Source organism: Scyliorhinus torazame, chromosome 21 (genome assembly GCF_047496885.1).
Source record: "Scyliorhinus torazame isolate Kashiwa2021f chromosome 21, sScyTor2.1, whole genome shotgun sequence".
In the NCBI taxonomy this organism is placed as follows: domain Eukaryota; kingdom Metazoa; phylum Chordata; class Chondrichthyes; order Carcharhiniformes; family Scyliorhinidae; genus Scyliorhinus; species Scyliorhinus torazame.
The window spans coordinates 68009233-68028699 of NC_092727.1; the positions used below are offsets into that span (position 1 = coordinate 68009233).

The window sequence follows — 19467 nt, forward strand, 5'->3', positions numbered from 1 at the left end:
AAGATTGTCTAACAGGAAACAGAGTTGGGATAAATGGGTCGTTTTCAGGTTGGCAAACTGTGTCACAGGGATCAGTGCTGGGGCCTTAACTACTTACAATTTATATTAATGACTTGGATAAAGGGACCAAGTGTAATGTCGCCAAATTTGTAATTGATGCAAAATAGGTAGGAAAACAAGTTTTGATGAGGGTACAGAATTTGCAAATGGATGTAGGTCAGGTAAGTGAATGGACAAAAATTTGGCAGTTGGGTTATAATTTTAAGATTGTGTCACTTTGTTCTTAATTCCTTTATCAAAGGAAATTGTTGTAATATATGGACCTACATACCCTCCCTGAATTGCAATATGCAGACAAAAACCCTGGGGGAAGTCAATTTGGTTCAAATTGCTCACTCCCAGAGTTGTCCTTTACGCTGTTTCCCTCCAAGAACAAAGAAAAGTACAGCACACGAACAGGCCCTTCGGCCCTCCAAGCCAGTGCCGACCATGCTGCCCGACTAAACTACAATCTTCTACACTTCCTGGGTCCATATCCCTCTATTCCCATCCGATTCATGTATTTGTCAAGATGCCCGTTAAATGTCACTATCGTCCCTGCTTCCACCACCTCCTCCGGCAGCGGGTTCCAGGCACCCACTACCCTGTGTAAAAAAACTTGCCTCGTACATCTACTCTAAACCTTGCCCCTCACACCTTAAACCTATGCCCCCTAGTAATTGACCCCTCTACCCTGGGGAAAAGCCTCTGACTATCCACTCTGTCTATGCCCCTCATAATTTTGTAGACGTCTATCAGGTCGCCCCTCAACCTCCGTCATTCCAGTGAGAGCAAACCGAGTTTATTCAACCGCTCCTCATAGCTAATGCCCTCCATACCAGGCAACATTCTGGTAAATCTCTTCTGCACCCTCTCTAAAGCCTCCACATCCTTCTGGTAGTGTGGCGACCAGAATTGAACACTATACTCCCAAGTGTGGCCTAACTAAGGTTCTATACAGCTGCAACATGACTTGCCAATTCATATACTCAATGCCCCGGCCAATGAAGGCAAGCATGTCGTATGCCTTCTTGACTCCCTTCTCCACCCGTGTTGCCCCTTTCAGTGACCTGTGGACCTGTACACCTAGATCTGACTTTCAATACACTGGAGGGTTCTACCATTCACTGTATATTCCCTACCTGCATTAGACCTTCCAAAATGCATTACCTCACATTTGTCCGGATTAAACTCCATCTGCCATCTCTCCGCCCAAGTCTTCAAACAATCTAAATCCTGTTGTATCCTCTGACAGTCCTCATCGCTACCTGCAATTCCACCAACCTTTGTGTCATCTGCAAACTTACTAATCAGACCAGTTACATTTTCCTCCAAATCATTTATATATTATACAAACAGCAAAAGTCCCAGCACTGATCCCTGCAGGACACCACTAGTCACAGCCCTCCAATTAGAAAAGCATCCTTCCATTGCTACACTCTGCCTTCTGTATCCACCTTGCCAGCTCATCCCTGATCCCGTGTGACTTCACCTTTTGTACTAATCTACCATGAGGGACCTTGTCAAAGGCCTTACTGAAGTCCATATAGACAACATCCACTGCCCTACCTGCATCAATCATATTTGTGACCGCTTCGAAAAACTCTATCAAGTTAGTGAGACACAACCTCCCCTTCACAAAACCATGCTGCCTCTCACTTGCATAGGACGAGAGGTAGTGCTTACCACCTGAAAATTATTCTTGCCAAACAGCAAGGACAGAGACATCACCTGTTCGAAGCATGGGTTCCTCATTTCCCAACCCTCAGAGCCCAAGATACACGAGAATGGAATTTTGCCAATTGAACACTCGGGATTTGGACCACACATAATAACTCAGAGATGAGGTTCCATTTAACCAGGGTGTTGCTTGGCTGATTTTGAGGGAAAGTTGAATCCTGGCCCCTTCAGCACCAGTCAGTGTCGAGTCAAGGATGGCAAAAGATTATGTTGAGCATTTTGTATGTAATCAACTGCTTTAAATTAACTAATTGACTCTTCTCCAGCGGAATAATTCACGACTGGGGAAACTGCATTATATACCAGTGTCAGCCAACATTAGTATCTGCACCCTGAAACATTGTGGTTTAGTTTATTTTCCTCTGTGACGAGAAGTTCACCCCACCCCACGCACCGAAATTGACAGATCACATTATTGGTCATCACCAGTGTTTTTTTGTGGGATCTTACTGTGCACGGTTTGACTGCCAAGTTTCCAGCACTGAGGCCGCTCTCGACGGTGCTGTGAGCGGGAGAGGCGCTCTGTAAATGCAAACCTCTGAGAGTGTTGCTAAAAAGGTGATTTAGAAACCAAGTGGTTGTTGGGGCGGCGGGAGGTGGGTGAAACCTGGGGGAGGAGCAGCCGCTCGGCGGGATCGTCCCATCTTAACCCCGAGTGGCGGCACCCTGGCACGGCTCCGCTGGATCCCTCCTCCCGGTACCTTTGTCGCTGCCGCTCGCTATCCGCTTCCTTCCTTTAAATTTCCTGCTGGATTTTTTGAAGAGGAAAGTACAAACCGGAGCAGACTCCCCGGGCTCCGCCATCTTAACAACAATACAGTACGGGCGGCAAGAGGAGCCATCGCGATTTCCGGCAAACAGCGACCCCTAGAGGCCAGGAGTCACACCGCGAACAGCGACCCCCAGTGGCTTAAGTCACACCCCAAACAGCGGCCCGGAGTCACACCCCAAACAGCGGCCTAGAGGCACACCCCAAACAGCGGCATGGAGTCACACCCCAAACAGTGACCCCCAGCAGCCAGGAGTCACACCCCAAACAGCGACCCCCAGCAGCCCGGAGTCACACCCCAAACAGTGACCCCCAGCAGCCCGGAGTCACACCACAAACAGTGACCCCCAGCAGCCCGGAGTCACACCCCAAACAGCGGCCTGGAGGCACACCCCAAACAGCGGCCTGGAGTCACACCCCAAACAGCGACCCCCAGCAGCCCGGAGTCACACCCCAAACAGCGACCCCCAGCAGCCCGGAGTCACACCCCAAACAGCGACCCCCAGCAGCCCGGAGTCACACCCCAAACAGCGACCCCCAGCGGCCCAGAGTCACACCCCAAACAGCGGCCCGGAGTCACACCCCAAACTGCGACCCCCAGCAGCCCGGAGTCACACCCCAAACAGTGACCCCCAGCAGCCCGGAGTCACACCCCAAACAGTGACCCCCAGCAGCCAGGAGTCACACCCCAAACAGTGACCCCCAGCAGCCCGGAGTCACACCCCAAACAGTGACCCCCAGCAGCCCGGAGTCACACCCCAAACAGCGACCCCCAGCAGCCCGGAGTCACACCCCAAACAGCGACCCCCAGCGGCCCAGAGTCACACCCCAAACAGCGGCCCGGAGTCACACTCCAAACAGCGGCCCGGAGTCACACCCCAAACTGCGACCCCCAGCAGCCAGGAGTCACACCCCAAACAGTGACCCCCAGCAGCCCGGAGTCACACCCCAAACAGTGACCCCCAGCAGCCAGGAGTCACACCCCAAACAGTGACCCCCAGCGGCCCGGAGTCACACCACAAACAGTGACCCCCAGCAGCCAGGAGTCACATCACAAACAGCGGCCCGGAGTCACACCCCAAACAGAGGCCGGGAGTCACACCCCAAACAGCGGCCTGGAGTCACACCCCATACAGCAACCCCAGCGGCCCGGAGTCACACCCCAAACAGTGACCCCCAGCAGCCCGGAGTCACACCCCAAACAGTGACCCCCAGCAGCCCGGAGTCACACCACAAACAGCGGCCCGGAGTCACACCCCAAACAGCGGCCGGGAGTCACACCCCAAACAGTGACCCCCAGCAGCCAGGAGTCACACCACAAACAGTGACCCCCAGCAGCCAGGAGTCACATCACAAACAGCGGCCCGGAGTCACACCCCAAACAGAGGCCGGGAGTCACACCCCAAACAGCGGCCTGGAGTCACACCCCATACAGCAACCCCAGCGGCCCGGAGTCACACCCCAAACAGTGACCCCCAGCAGCCCGGAGTCACACCCCAAACAGTGACCCCCAGCAGCCCGGAGTCACACCACAAACAGCGGCCCGGAGTCACACCCCAAACAGCGGCCGGGAGTCACACCCCAAACAGCGGCCTGGAGTCACACCCCAAACAGCGGCCTGGAGTCACACCCCAAACAGCGGCCTGGAGTCACACCCCATACAGCAACCCCAGCGGCCCGGAGCCACACCCCAAACAGCGACCCCCAGCGGCCCGGAGTCACACCCCAAACAGCGACCCCCAGCGGCCCGGAGTCACACCCCAAACAGCGACCCCCAGCGGCCCGGAGTCACAGCGCAAACAGCGACCCCCAGCGGCCCGGAGTCACAGCCCAAACAGCGACCCCCAGCGGCCCAGAGTCACACCCCAAACAGCGACCCCCAGCGGTCCGGAGTCACAGCCCAAACAGCGACCCCCAGCGGCCCGGAGTCACACCCCAAACAGCGACCCCCAGCGGCCCGGAGTCACACCCCAAACAGCGACCCCCATGGGCCCAGAGTCACACCCCAAACAGCAACACCCAGCAGCCCGGAGTCACACCCCAAACAGGGACTCCCAGAGGCCCGGAGTCACAGCCCAAACAGCGACCCCCCAGTGGCCCGGAGTCACACCACAAACAGCGGCCCAGAGTCACACCCCAAACAGCGACCCCCAGCGGCCCGGAGTCACAGCCCAAACAGCGACCCCCAGCGGCCCGGAGTCACACCCCAAACAGCGATCCTCAGCGGCCCGGAGTCACACCCCAAACAAATGCTCCCAGTGGCCCGGAGTCACACCGCAAAACAGGAGACTCCGGGTAATATTCTAATGATCTGAATTACAATGTTCCCAATACTCAAATGTTCCCACTACCCTAATGTTCCCAATATCCTAATATTCCCAATATCCCAATGTTCACAATATCCTAATGTTTGTAATAACCTAAGGTTCCCAATAATCTACTCTTCCCAATACCCTAATGATCCAAGTATCCTAATATTCCCAATACTCTAATATCTGCAGACTCCAAATATTCCCACAGTAATAATGTTCGAGTGCTCTGATACAGTGCTTTTCAAACTTGTTTTTCCCAGTACTCACTTTTGGCAACCGGCCAAACTTCGGGACCCACGCTTGCCAATCTGCACGACACATGCTGACCGACCGTCGTGACTCATACCAAGTTCACTTCCCTTTTAATGCGAAGGGGAGATGTCCTCACGATCACACCCGAATCCGGTTCAAAGGAGCATAGGGCCATGCGGATATCAAGGGCAGACTTCAACCAGTTCTTTTGTGCCGTCATCGGGAAAGGCCTTCATGTTTTACTCAGTGTTGGATACTTCTGAGAGATGTTACACCAGAATGCTAACAGCCTCATGTGCTTTTGGTGCATTTTTAATCTGGTATTACAGTGTAATCTTTTAATTTGGAGTCAGCTATGAGTTAATAATTGTGCGGTCTCCACCTGAAAAATAATTTTTCACACACCACTTCTCTTTCAAATTCTGAAACTTCTCTCATTTGCCAGTACCTTCCTGCATATAACACACATGGGCTTTGCTTCCTCATTTGGAGTGTCACAATTGACAAAACTATACCTCAAAAAATCATCTTTATTCTTCTTTTTCCGAGTTAAGTTTCTTTTTTCAGGCCGATTACCATAGGCCCTGGAACTCTTAACACTACCACTGCTCTGTCCTGTATTCTCCTGAGCAGCACTCTCCACAGATTCTGTTGTGAAATCCTGTTGAATCGCCTGATGGGATGCATCCCAGAGTGTTAAAAGAGATGGCTAGGGAAATTGTAAACGCGCTAGTGATAATTTATCAAAATTCACTAGACTCTGGGGTGGTCCCAGAGGATTGGAAAGTAGCAAACGTGACACCACTGTTTAAAAAAGGAGGTCGGCAGAAAGCGGGTAATTATAGGCCGGTAAGCTTAACTTCGGTTGTAGGGAAAATGCTGGAATCTATCATTAAGGAGGAAATAACGGGGCACCTGGAGAGAAATTGTCCCATTGGGCAGACGCAGCATGGGTTCACAAAGGGTAGGTCGTGTCTGACTAATTTGGTAGAATCTTTTGAGGCCGTTACCAGTGCAGTAGATAACGGGGAGCCAATGGATGTGGTATATCTGGATTTCCAGAAAGCTTTTGACAAGGTGCCACACAAAAGGTTGCTGCATAAACTAAAGATGCATGGCATTGAGGGTAAAGTGGTAGCATGGGTAGACGATCTATCTCCATTTAAAAGTGGCAACGGCCCCAATTCTCGATGTAAAAGCTAATAGCGGCTGTCGGGCGCTTCCCCTGCGGTCAGGACAACTTCAGAATGGCAGGACTGGTCACTCCACGACCCTCCCGCCACCCACCCGCGACCCACCTGGCAGTCGCGACCCTGACTTTGAAAAACCTTGCTCCAATATTCCAAGATTCCTGTTTTTAAAAATTATTTCATAAGGTGAGGGTGTCACTAGCGAGGCCAGCATTTATTGCCCATCCCTAATTGCCCTTGAGAAGGAGGTGGTGCGCTGCCTTCTTGAACCGCTGCGGTTCTTGAGGTGAGGTGTAGGTACATTCACAGTGCTGCTAGGGAGGAAGTTCCAGAATTTTGAGCCAGCGACAGTGTTGCAACGGCGATATATTTCCAAGTCAGGATGGTGTCTGGCTTGAAGGGGAACTTGCAGGTGGTATTGTTCCTGAGGTGGTATGTTCCCATACAAAATCTGTCCTTGTCCTTCTAGATGGTATCAGTTGTGCAATTGGAAGTTGCTGTTGGAGGAGGCTTGGTGAGTTGTTACAGTACATCATGTAGATGGTATATATGGGTGCTACTGTGTGGTGGTGGAGGGTGAGAATGTTTCAGGTTGTTGATGAGGTGCTAGTCAAACAGGCTGCTTTGCCCTGGATGGTGTTGAGCTTCTTGAGTGTTGTTGGAGCTGCACTCATCCAGACAAGTGGAGAGTGTTCCATTACACTCCTGACTTGTGCCTTCTAAGTGGTGGACAGGATTTGGGGAGTCAGGAGGTGAGTTACTTGCCGCGGGATTCCTGGCCTCTGACCTGCTCTTGTAGCCACAGTATTTATATGGCTAGTCCAGTTCCGTTTCTGTTCAATGGTACCCCCCCCCAGGATAGTGGGGAATTCAGTGATGGTAATGCTTCTCTCTTGTAGGAGATGGTCATTGCCTGGTTACTGTGTGGTACGAATGTAACTTGCCACTTGCCTGTGCAAGCCTTGATATTGTCCAGGTTTTGCTGCATTTGAACACGGACTGCTTCATTATCTTGAGGAGTTGCGAATGGTGCTGAAGATTATGCAGTCATCTGCAAACAACCCCACTTCTGAGCTTATGATGGAATGGAGGTCATTGATGACGCAGCTGAAGATGATTGTGCCTAGGGCACTACCCCGAGGAACACCGACAGCAATATCAGCTGAGATAATAATCTTAATAATCTTGATAATAGTTTTATTATTGTCACAAGTAGGCTTACATTAACACTGCAATGAAGTTACTGTGAAAAAACCCTAGTCGCCACACTCCAGCGCCTGTTCGGGTACACAGAGGGAGAATTCAGAATGTCCAATTCACCTAACAAGCACACCTTTTGCGACTTGTGGGAGGAAATGGAGCACCCGGAGGAAACCCATGCAGACACGGGGAGAACGTGCAGACTCCGTACAGTGACCCAAGCTGGAATTGAACATGGGACCCTGGTGCTGTGAAGCAACAGTGCTAACCACTGTGTTATCGTGCCGCCTCCAACCACCACCACCATCTTTGTGTCAGGTATGACTCCAACCAATGGAGATTTTTCCCTTGAATCCAATTGACTCCAGTTTAGCTAGAGGTCCTTGATGCCATACCCGATCAAATACTGCCTTGATGTCAAGGCATTCAGCTCTTTTGTCCATGTTTGAACCAAAGCTGCAATGAGATCAGGAGCTGAGTGACCTGGCAGAACCCAAACTGAGCGTCCACGAGCAGGTACTGCTGAGTAAGTGCCGGTTGAAAGCACTGTTGATGACTCCATCCATCACTTTGGAACCACAGACCAGCTACAGTGCAGAAGGAGGCCATTTGGCCCATGGAGTCTGCACCGACCCTCTGAAAAAGCCCCCTACCTAGGTCCATTCTTGCACCCTATCCCTGTAACCCCAGCTAACTTTCACATCTTTGGCCTGATGATAAAGAACAGACTGATAGGGCAGTGATAGCCAGGTTGGATTTTTCCTGCTTTTTGTGCACAGGACATAGCTGAGCAAACATCATCGAGTAGATGCCAGTGTTTTACAGAAAGTTCCTACTTAATATTGACCCACTTAACATTGTTTCACTTTAATGTCACTAAAAGCAGAATCAGTAAATCTGTTTAATGTTGGCACTTTCATTTTAAGTCATTACTCACAGATTAGTGGGCAGCACGGTAGCACAATGGTTAGCACTGTTGCTTCACAGCTCCAGGGTCCCAGGTTCGATTCCAGCTTGGGTCACTGTCTGTGCGGAGTCTGCACGTTCTCCCCGTGTCTGCGTGGGTTTCCTCCGGGTGCTCCGGTTTCCTCCCACAGTCCAAAGATGTGCAGGTTAGGTGGATTGGCCATGTTAAATTGCCCTGAGTGACCAAAAAGGTTCGGTGTGTCTACTGGGTTATGGGGATAGGGTGGAAGCGTGGGTGCTCTTTCCAAGAGCTGGTGCAGACTCGATGGGCCCAATGGCCTCCTCTGCACTGTAGATTCTATGATTTACTCACCTGTGGCCTGCCTGCTCACAAAACCTTTCCTGTAGCATTTCCACTGCCGGCCTTGCCTCCGGATTCTGTTCTGAGCCAAGTCTGGACTGTTTTCAGCTGCTTTGCTCCTGACTCTCATTCTGAACTGACGCTCCCGGGTTCCATCTAGTGACAAAGTTAGGCGGTGCAGGTAGTCCCAAGATTCCAGTCACTTCTTGCAGTGACCAACCTCTGCTACTCGATGGAGCCTGGTCATTCTTAAAATTATTGAAGTGAGTGTAATTTTAAAAGAATTATATCATGTGTTGTAGTTCTTTTATATTGAATGATTTATTTTATTTTGCAAGTTATTTCAGCTAGGAACACACAGTACCGCACATGTCTAGTAAAGTATGTCAACTTGTACATCGGTCCCTTCACAGATTTCTTTACTGGAAAAGCCAAACTCTGGCATTTACTTTGATTCCTCTGGGATTCTATGATCTGCTTAAAGTCATTTCACATGAAATCGTGATTTTTCAGAATGCAACCATAACTTTGAATTAGGACTCCCATGTGGATGTACTGGAACAGCCTGCCTGGGGGGTTCCTCAAGAGAACTCCATTCTTAATGTAATAGCACTCTGGAACACCCTCAGCCTCAACCTCTGTGAGACTCTGGGTCTGCCTCCTGGGCCTCAATTAATCAAGTCCTACCAAACTCTTCCTCAATTATTCTCATCCTCAAGGATAGTTTTGGCTACTCTACCATCTGATGGTGGTGTGTCTTCCATCTCTGGTGGTGGACTTTGTTTAGCCATTTCCCTGGTCGCCACACATGACAGAAAAATATCTGGAAACTGTTCTGTCTCCTTATCTTCCCTCAGACTCTCTATTTTTTAAAATTTAGAGTACCCAATTTTCTTTTTCCAATTAAGGGGCAATTTAGTGTGGCCAATCCACCTACCCTGCACATCTTTGGGCTGTGGGGCAGGGAGCTACGCAGATAAGGAGAATGTGCAAGCTCCACATGGCCAGTGATGTGGAGCCGGGATCGATCCCAAGTCCAGGGTGCTATAAGGCAGAAGTGCTAACCACTGCGCCACTGTGACGCCCTACCTCGGACTCTGTAATTACGAGTGTAGCTACAACATTGCCAAACCATTCCCCAAAAGTAAGTCTATTCTGTCTACTAGTAACCATTCCAACAACCACTGGACCTGATAATAAAACACACTCCAATTGCACTTTATACAATGGAATTGAGATATAATCTCCACTTATCCCAGTCACTAACCTCTTTCATTGAACTCTCTGGAGAGAAAGCTAAATCCCTCTCCAGTAAGAGAGTTAGTGTCACACCTTTGTCCCTTAAAATATTTATGAGTTTGGCTACATCATTAGATGAAAATGGGGTTATCCTCTCCTTTGACACAAACCCTGCATACCTCCCATCTATCTCATTCACCACACCTGCTCTCACTACAGTGTTTATCTCAGGTCTCCTAGTTCTCGCTAGAGCTACAGTCTGCTCTGTAGTATTCTCCACTTCCGTTTCCTTTTCAGGATCCTCCTTATGAACCCCAACAAGTCCCATGGGCTTTCCTCGCAACTTCCAACATGCTGAAGGAACTTGTCCTACTTTATTGCACTGGTGACACTTAAGGCCTTCGGGCGTCACCTCTACCCGCAGTACCGTCCTTCCTGGTCTGAGGAGATCTCAGAGCATTTCCAGCTATCCATTCCTTACCTTGGCTACCTGCCTTCCTTTCACTCTCACTTTCTATCCTTTTCAAAATTATGGGGGTGACAGAACAAAGGTTTAAATTCATGGATCAGCTCATGATCATCAGCCATTATTGCTGCTTGTCGAGTGGTCATAGCTCTTTGATATTCAACATGGATTCTTATCATGGATGGTAGTGAATTCTTAAATTCGTCCAAGAGAATGATTTCTCTCTGAGCCTCATAGGTAGTTTCAACTCCCATTGCCCAATTACACCTATTAAAATTGTTCTGTTTAACCCTTTCAAACTCAGCATATGTCTGTCTTGGCTCTTTCCTTAAATTCCCAAATCTTTGCCTATAAGGCACCAAAATTAATTTATATGCCCCCAGAATAGTCTGTTTTACCTCATCATAATTTGTAGACACCTCTCTGGTGGATTAAACTTTCTGTGCTCTCCCTGTAAGCATATTTTGTATGGGTAATGACCACTCTTCTTTTGTCCACTCCATTTGAGTTGCTGTTTTTTCAAATGCAATGAAGAATGCCTCTACATCCTTTACCTCAAATATTGGTAGGTCCTGTGCATATTTAAATATATCCCCACTAGGGTGTGGACTGGGAAGGGTTACTCCTTCCTCTTGACTTTGCTCAATTTCTGCCTTTAACTCCAACCTTATAAGTTGATATTCTCTCTCTCTCTCTCTCCTTGTCCCTTTATTCCCTTCCTAATGTTTCTTCCTCCTTTTCCCGCATCTCCATTAAAAAAAAAATCCTCTCTTTAGCTTTTTACTCTAATTCTCCTCATTTTCCTCTCACACTCGAACTACAACTGAATCCTCTCCAGTTTGGTTTCCCCAGTCTAAAGTGCTTCTGATGCTACACTACCTGGATTACTCGCTTCTGGGCTCTTCTGTGTTTCTAACAGATCCTATCACTCAACTAATGCATCATATTCTTAGCTTTAACCAGCACCTAGGCTTTTAATTCAATTGCTAATTCAATTAACTTAACTTTTGAATCCCTTGTAAATAAACTAAAGACAGGTCTTCCACCTGAAGAAAGGCCTTAGCAGCTTCCAGAGCAATCCTGTAATGCTATTACAAATCTTCTGCATCTTTAATATGTATTGTACCCCAAATCAGCATTGACTACTGTTCCAAAGGTCCCTGAACTGAGCCCTCAATCTATGTTATGACACCTTGGGCGTGTGCACGGTCAATTTCATCCCCATTTGACCCGGAGTCGCTTCACAGGTGAAATAATAATTTTATTGTCACAAGTAGGCTTACATTAACACTGCAATGAAGTTACTGTGAAAAACCCCTCGTCGCCACATTCCGGCATCTGTTCGGGTACACTGAGGGAGAATTTAGAATGTCCAAATTACCTAACAGCATGTCTTTTGGGACTTGTGGGAGGAAACCAGAGCGCCCGGAGGAAACCCACACAGACATGGGGAGAACATGCAGACTCCGCACAGACAGTGACCCAAGCCGGGAATCGAACCTGGGAACCTAGCGCTGTGAAGCGACAGTGCTAACCACTGTGTTCACCAGGTTTGTAATTTTAACAAGTAATCATTTATTATGTATTGCATTATAACTAAACAGACAGAAAATGTAACTATCTATTAACCCTTTCCCAACACCCCACCCCCCCTCATTCCTAACTCACCCCACTCTCTACACACACAGACAAACAACAGAGGGATAAGAGTTGGGGTAAGAGAAAGGAAATATTAATAAAATGAAAGGAAAGGTTCTTTGGTGTGCTGAGATGACCTCCGCTTAATGTCTTTCTGAAGTTCAGGCTTTCATTTTGGTACTTCTATGCTTGAGATGGTTTTCTTTGGCAAGGTTGTATATCTTCTCTGCAGACTCAGGATCATTTCAGGTTCACAGTAAAGCTATGTCAGACACTCACTAGTTTTAGAATAATAGAGCAGTTCTTTAACTTCATTAAGGGCAGCATGGTAGCACAAGTTTTAGCACTGTGGCTTCACAGCGCCAGGGTCCCAGGTTCGATTCCCTGCTGGGTCTGTGCAGGGTCTGCACGTTCTCCTTGTATCTGCATGGGTTTCCTCCGCGTTTCCTCCCACAGTCCAAAAGACGTGCAGGTTAGGTGGATTGGCCATGATAAATTGCCCTTAGTGACAAAAACAAAGTTAGGAGGGGTTATTGGGTTACGGGGATAGGGTGGAAGTGAGGGCTTAAGTGGGTCGGTGCAGACCGAATGGCTTCCTTCTGCACTATGTGTTCTATGTTCTATATTAAGCAGGAACAATGAGCACAGGTTCCTTCTCTTTCCAAAGTCTAGACACTTCTGCCTAGTTCTCTTAGAAAACATCATGCAGGAACCAATCACTGATCATCGTCAGCAGAACACTGTCCCTGGCCAACCCACTGGTTGCTAGTTAACCAATCAAACCCACTTTCTCCAAAACCAGTTCCTAAGATTCACCCGGTGCCGAGGAGACTGGCCTCATCTTCAAAAACAAAACCTGGGAACACAGTGTCCTGACAAGCAGGCTGTTTCAACTTTACGTCTTCGGCTTAAAGGCGCATCCCGATTATGGGTCCGTGGACCAAAAAACAAAGGAAATAGAAGAAATGGGAACAAAAGAAATAAACAGAAAGGACTCTTACAATGTTCCCGTATGATCCACTGCAGCATCCACAGGAGTGTCCTAGCTTCCTAATTTTGCTAATACCCTAATGTTCTCGTACCACAAAGGTCAGCAGTACATGGACAGCAGTAAATTGAAGGGGTGTAGGTTAGGTTGATCTTAGATTAGGATAGGTGGTCGGAACAACATTGTGGTCCGAAGGGCCTGTACTGGTCTGCACTGTCCTATGTTTTATGTCAGGTATCCTAACGTGCAAAGTACACGAATAATCCCAGAATCCGAATATTAAAGTGCTGCAATACTCCCAGTAAACAAATGTTCATAATCTTAATGTTCGCAGTCTTCTAAATGTTCCTGAACTTCAATATTCCTGTGCCCCAATGTTCCTGAACAGCAATATTTCTGTGCTCCAATGGTCCTGAACAAGAATATTTCTGTGCTCCAATGTTTCTGAACACCAATGTTCCTGTGCTCCAATGTTTCTAAACACCAATGTTCCTGTGCTCCAATGGTCCTGAACACCAATGTTCCTGTGCTCCAATGTTTCTGAACACCAATGTTCCTGTGCTCCAATGTTTCTAAACACCATTGTTCCTGTGGTCCAATGTTTCTAAACACCATTGTTCCTGTGCTCCAATGTTTCTGAACACCAATGTTCCTGAACACCAATGTTCCTGTGCTCCAATGTTTCTGAACACCAATGTTTCTGAACACCAATGTTTCTGAACACCAGTGTTTCTGAACACCAATGTTGCTGTGCTCCAATGTTTCTAAACACCATTGTTCCTGTGCTCCAATGTTTCTAAACACCAATGTTCCTGTGCTCCAATGTTTCTAAACACCAATGTTCCTGTGCTCCAATGTTTCTAAACACCAATGTTCCTGTGCTCCAATGTTTCTGAACACCATTGTTCCTGTGCTCCAATGTTTCTGAACACCAATGTTCCTGTGCTCCAATGTTTCTAAACACCATTGTTCCTGTGCTCCAATGTTTCTGAACACCAATGTTTCTAAACACCAATGTTCCTGTGCTCCAATGTTTCTGGACACCAATGTTCCTGAACACCAATGTTTCTGAACACCAATGTTCCTGAACACCAATGCTCCTGTGCTCCAATGTTTCTGAACACCAATGTTCCTGAACACCAATGTTCCTGTGCTCCAATGTTTCTGAACACCAATGTTCCTGAACACCAATGTTTCTGAACACCAATGTTTCTAAACACCAATGTTTCTGAACACCAATGTTGCTGTGCTCCAATGTTTCTAAACACCAATGTTCCTGTGCTCCAATGTTTCTAAACACCATTGTTTGTGTGCTCCAATGTTTCTAAACACCATTGTTCCTGTGCTCCAATGTTTCTGAACACCATTGTTCCTGTGCTCCAATGTTTCTAAACACCAATGTTCCTGTGCTCCAATGTTTCTGAACACCATTGTTCCTGTGCTCCAATGTTTCTAAACACCAATGTTCCTGTGCTCCAATGTTTCTAAACACCAATGTTCCTGTGCTCCAATGTTTCTAAACACCAATGTTCCTGTGCTCCAATGTTTCTAAACACCAATGTTCCTGTGCTCCAATGTTTCTGAACACCAATGTTCCTGTGCTCCAATGTTTCTGAACACCAATGTTCCTGTGCTCCAATGTTTCTAAACACCAATGTTCCTGTGCTCCAATGTTTCTAAACACCAATGTTCCTGTGCTCCAATGTTTCTGAACACCATTGTTCCTGTGCTCCAATGTTTCTAAACACCAATGTTCCTGTGCTCCAATGTTTCTGAACACCAATGTTCCTGTGCTCCAATGTTTCTGAAAACCAATGTTCCTGTGCTCCAATGTTTCTGAACACCATTGTTCCTGTGCTCCAATGTTTCTAAACACCAATGTTTCTAAACACCAATGTTCCTGTGCTCCAATGTTTCTGAACACCAATGTTCCTGAACACCAATGTTTCTGAACACCAATGTTCCTGAACACCAATGTTCCTGTGCTCCAATGTTTCTGAACACCAATGTTCCTGAACACCAATGTTTCTGAACACCAATGTTTCTAAACACCAATGTTCCTGTGCTCCAATGTTTCTGGACACCAATGATCCTGAACACCAATGTTCCTGTGCTCCAATGTTTCTGAACACCAATGTTCCTGAACACCAATGTTCCTGTGCTCCAATGTTTCTGGACACCAATGTTCCTGAACACCAATGTTTCTGAACACCAATGTTTCTGAACACCAATGTTCCTGTGCTCCAATGTTTCTGGACACCAATGTTCCTGAACACCAATGTTTCTGAACACCAATGTTTCTAAACACCAATGTTCCTGTGCTCCAATGTTTCTGGACACCAATGTTCCTGAACACCAATGTTTCTGAACACCAATGTTTCTAAACACCAATGCTCCTGTGCTCCAATGTTTCTGAACACCAATGTTCCTGAACACCAATGTTTCTGAACACCAATGTTTCTAAACACCAATGCTCCTGTGCTCCAATGTTTCTGAACACCAATGTTCCTGAACACCAATGTTTCTAAACACCAATGTTTCGAAACACCAATGTTTCTGAACACCAATGTTCCTGTGCTCCAATGTTTCTAAACACCAATGTTTCTAAACACCAATGTTCCTGTGCTCCAATGTTTCTGAACACCAATGTTCCTGAACATAAATGTTTCTGAACACCAATGTTCCTGTGCTCCAATGTTCCTGAACACCAAAGTTCCTGAACATCAATGCTCCTGAACACCAATATTCCTGTGCTCCAATGTTTCTGAACACCAATGTTTCTGAACACCAATGTTTCTGAACACCAATGTTCCTGTGCTCCAGTGTTCCTGAACAACAATGTTCCTGCGCTCCAATGTTTCTGAACACCAATGTTCCTGTGCTCCAATGTTCCTGAACAACACTGTTCCTGAGCTCCAATGTTTCTGAACACCAATGTTCCTGAACACCAATGTTTCTGAACACCAGTGTTTCTGAACACCAATGTTCCTGTGCTCCAATGTTCCTGAACAACACTGTTCCTGAGCTCCAATGTTTCTGAACACCAGTGTTTCTGAACACCAATGTTTCTAAACACCAATGCTTCTGAACACCAATGTTCCTGTGCTCCAATGTTCCTGAACACCAATGTTCCTGTACTCCAATGTTCCTGAACACCAATGTTCCTGTGCTCCAATGTTAATGAACACCAATGTTCCTGTGCGCTAATGTTTCTGAACACCAATGTTCCTGAACACCAATGTTCCTGTACTCCAATGTTCCTGAACACCAATGTTCCTGTGCTCCAATGTTAATGAACACCAATGTTCCTGTGCGCTAATGTTTCTGAACCTCAATACTCCTCAACACCAGTGTAGATGGGCTTTAGAGTGGTTTCACAGGTCGGCGCAACATCGAGGGCCGAAGGGCCTGTACTGCGCTGTAATGTTCTATGTTCTAGGTTCCTGAATCTCTAAATTCCTGATACCAATGTTCCTGTGCCCAATGTCCCGAACACCAATGTTCCTGAACCCCAACGTTCCTGTGCCTCAATGTTTCCAAGCCCTTAATATCCCGGATCCCAATGCTGACTGAATGCCAGTGTCACTCAGTGTTCCTGAATTTCAATGTTCCTGATACAAGTGCTTCTGAATCCCAGTATTACTGTACCCCAATGTTCCTGAAACTTAAATTCATGGACCACAATGTTCCTAAGACCCAAATATCATATGCCCCAATATTCCTGAATCTCAATGTTCCTGAACCCAAGGTTCCTGTGCCTCAATATTCCTGTTCCTCAATGACCCTAAATCTCAATGTGTCAATGTTCCTGAATCACAATGATCTTGAACCCCAGTGATCCTGAACTCCAATATTCCTGAACCCAAAGATCCTGTACCCCAATATTATTGACCCCAATGTTGTTGTGCCCCAATGTTCCTGTGTTACAATGTTCTTGAACACTGATGCTCCTGAACCACAACGTTATAGTGTCCCAATGTTCCTGATCCCGAAATATTCTGGAATCCCAAAGTTCCTGTGTCACAATGTTCCTGATCCCAAATGTTTTTGAACCCCAATGTTCCTGAACCCCAAAGCCCCCATATTCCTGAACCCCAAATTCCCTGAACCCAATGTTCCAGAATCCCAAAGTTCCTGTGCCTAATGTTCCAGAGCCACGATGTTCCTGAGTCCCAATGTTCCTGAACCCCAATGTTCCTGAACCCCAAAGCCACTATGCACCAGTGTTCCTGAACCTGAAGATTCTTGAACCCCAAAGTATTCTTACCCTGCAGGGAAGTGATTGGCTGGTGACTGATAAGTAGTTTTTCTTTTCCCTGAGGTGTTATTGTGCGGGGTGCAGTGGTTGCTGAGTGAGTGCTTGCTGAGAAGGGGAGTAAATTTTTAAAAACATACTATTGGGTGTTTCCAGCTGAATCCGGTCGGAGTGAGGACAGAGTCACTGCTGGGTAAGTAGTAAAGATGTAAATTGTTTGCGCAGGCCCATAACAGCTGATTGTTCTTCTCATGTGGGACGCAGTGGTGGCTGGTTAATTGTTTTATTTTTATCTGTATTTAAGTTGGGCAGTTTCTAAACCCTAGTGTCCCCCACCCTTCCACCTCCTTTAACCTAAGGGGTTGAGTGAATAACAGGTAAGCTCTTTCTTTCTTTTTCTTGTTTTATCTAGAGGGGATGGCAGGGAAGGCAGTGCAATGTTCCTCCTGCAGAATGTTTGAGGTGAGGGACGCCGTCAGTGTCCCTGCTGATTTCACCTGTAGGAAGTGCACCCATCTCCAGCTTCTCAGAAACCGCGTTAGGGAACTGGAGCTGGAGCTGGATGGACTTCGGATCATTCGGGAGGCAGAGGTGGTCATAGATAGTAGCTTCAGGGATGTAGTTACTCCGAAGAATAAAGATAGATGGGTGACGGTGAGAGGGGCTGGGAGGAAGCAGTCAGTGCAGGGATCCTCTGTGGTCGTTCCCCTCAATAACAAGTATACCGCTTTGGATACTGTTGAGGGGGACGACCTACCAGGGGAAAGCCACGGTGAACGGATCTCCAGCACTGAGTCCGTCCCTGTGGCTCAGAAGGGAAGGAGGGAGAGCAGGAGAGCAATAGTTATTGGGGACTCGATAGTTAGAGGGACAGATAGATGGTTCTGTGGCAGCGAAAGAGACTCACGTATGGTATGTTGCCTCCCAGGTGCCAGGGTCCGTGACGTCTCGGACCGTGTTTTCAGAATCCTTAAGGGGGAGGGTGAACAGTCACAAGTCGTGGTACACATCGGTACCAACGACATAGGTAAGAGAAGGGACGGGGATTTAAAACAGGAATTTAGGGAGCTAGGGTGGAAGCTGAGAGCCAGGACAAACCATGTTGTCATCTCTGGTTTGTTGCCGGTGCCACGTGCAAGTGAGGTGAGGAACAGGGAGAGAGTGCAGATAAACACGTGGCTGCAGGGATGGTGTAGGAGGGAGGGTTTCAGGTACGTGGGTAATTGGAGCACATTCTGGGGAAGGTGGGACCTGTACAGACAGGACGGTTTACACCTGAACCAGAGGGGCACCAAAGTCCTGGGAGGGAAATTTGCTGCGGCTCTTTGGGGGGGTTTAAACTAATTTGTCATGGGCTGGGAAAGCGAGCTGTGGTCCAGAAGCCAGTGTTGAGAGTAGTGAGATACTGAGGAGGGTATCAAGGTCGCAGGAGTGTACCGGCAGACAGAAAGGTGGGTTGAAGTGTGTCTACTTCAATGCAAGGAGCATCCGGAATGAGGTAGGTGAACTTGGAGTGTGGATTGGTACTTGGGACTATGATGTTGTGGCCATTATGGAGACATGGTTAGAACAGGGACAGGAATGGTTGTTGGAAGTTCCGGGGTATAGGTGTTTCAGTAAGAGTAGGGAAAGTGGTAAAAGAGGTGGGAGAGTAGCATTGTTAATCAAGGATAGTTTAACGGCTGCAGAAAGGCAGTTTGAAGGGGATCTGCCTACTGAGGTAATATGGGCCGAAGTTAGAAATAGGAAAGGAGCGGTCACGTTGTTAGTTTACTATTGGCCCCCAAATAGTAATAGAGATGTGGAGGAAGAAATTGCAAAACAGATTATGGATAGGTGTTGAGGTCTCAGGGTAGTTTTCATGGGTGACTTTAACTTTCCAAATATTGATTGGAACCTCTATAGGTCGAACATTTCGGATGAACAAAGAACAAAGAACAAAGAAATGTACAGCACAGGAACAGGCCCTTCGGCCCTCCAAGCCCGTGCCGACCATACTGCCCGACTAAACTACAATCTTCTACACTTCCTGGGTCCGTATCCTTCTATTCCCATCCTATTCATATATTTATCAAGATGCCCCTTAAATGTCCCTATCGTCCCTGCTTCCAC

At 47.5% G+C, this 19467-nt stretch overlaps 1 protein-coding gene across 3 annotated transcripts in view; it reads right to left on the minus strand.

The window, feature by feature from the left end:
* The window catches only part of rnf113a (ring finger protein 113A), a 33713-nt gene extending 24803 nt beyond the window's left edge, over positions 1–8910 (minus strand). For 2 of the 3 annotated variants that reach the window (XM_072486914.1, XM_072486915.1), the window contains exon 1: positions 8782–8910. In XM_072486914.1, coding sequence (XP_072343015.1) covers positions 8782–8899 — 118 coding nt within the window. In that variant the 5' untranslated portion in view covers positions 8900–8910. Of the gene's footprint in view, positions 1–2480; positions 2638–8781 lie in introns of those variants that run through there. The other variant, XM_072486916.1, reaches the window with a different exon arrangement.
* Between the last annotated feature and the right edge of the window lie 10557 nt (positions 8911–19467).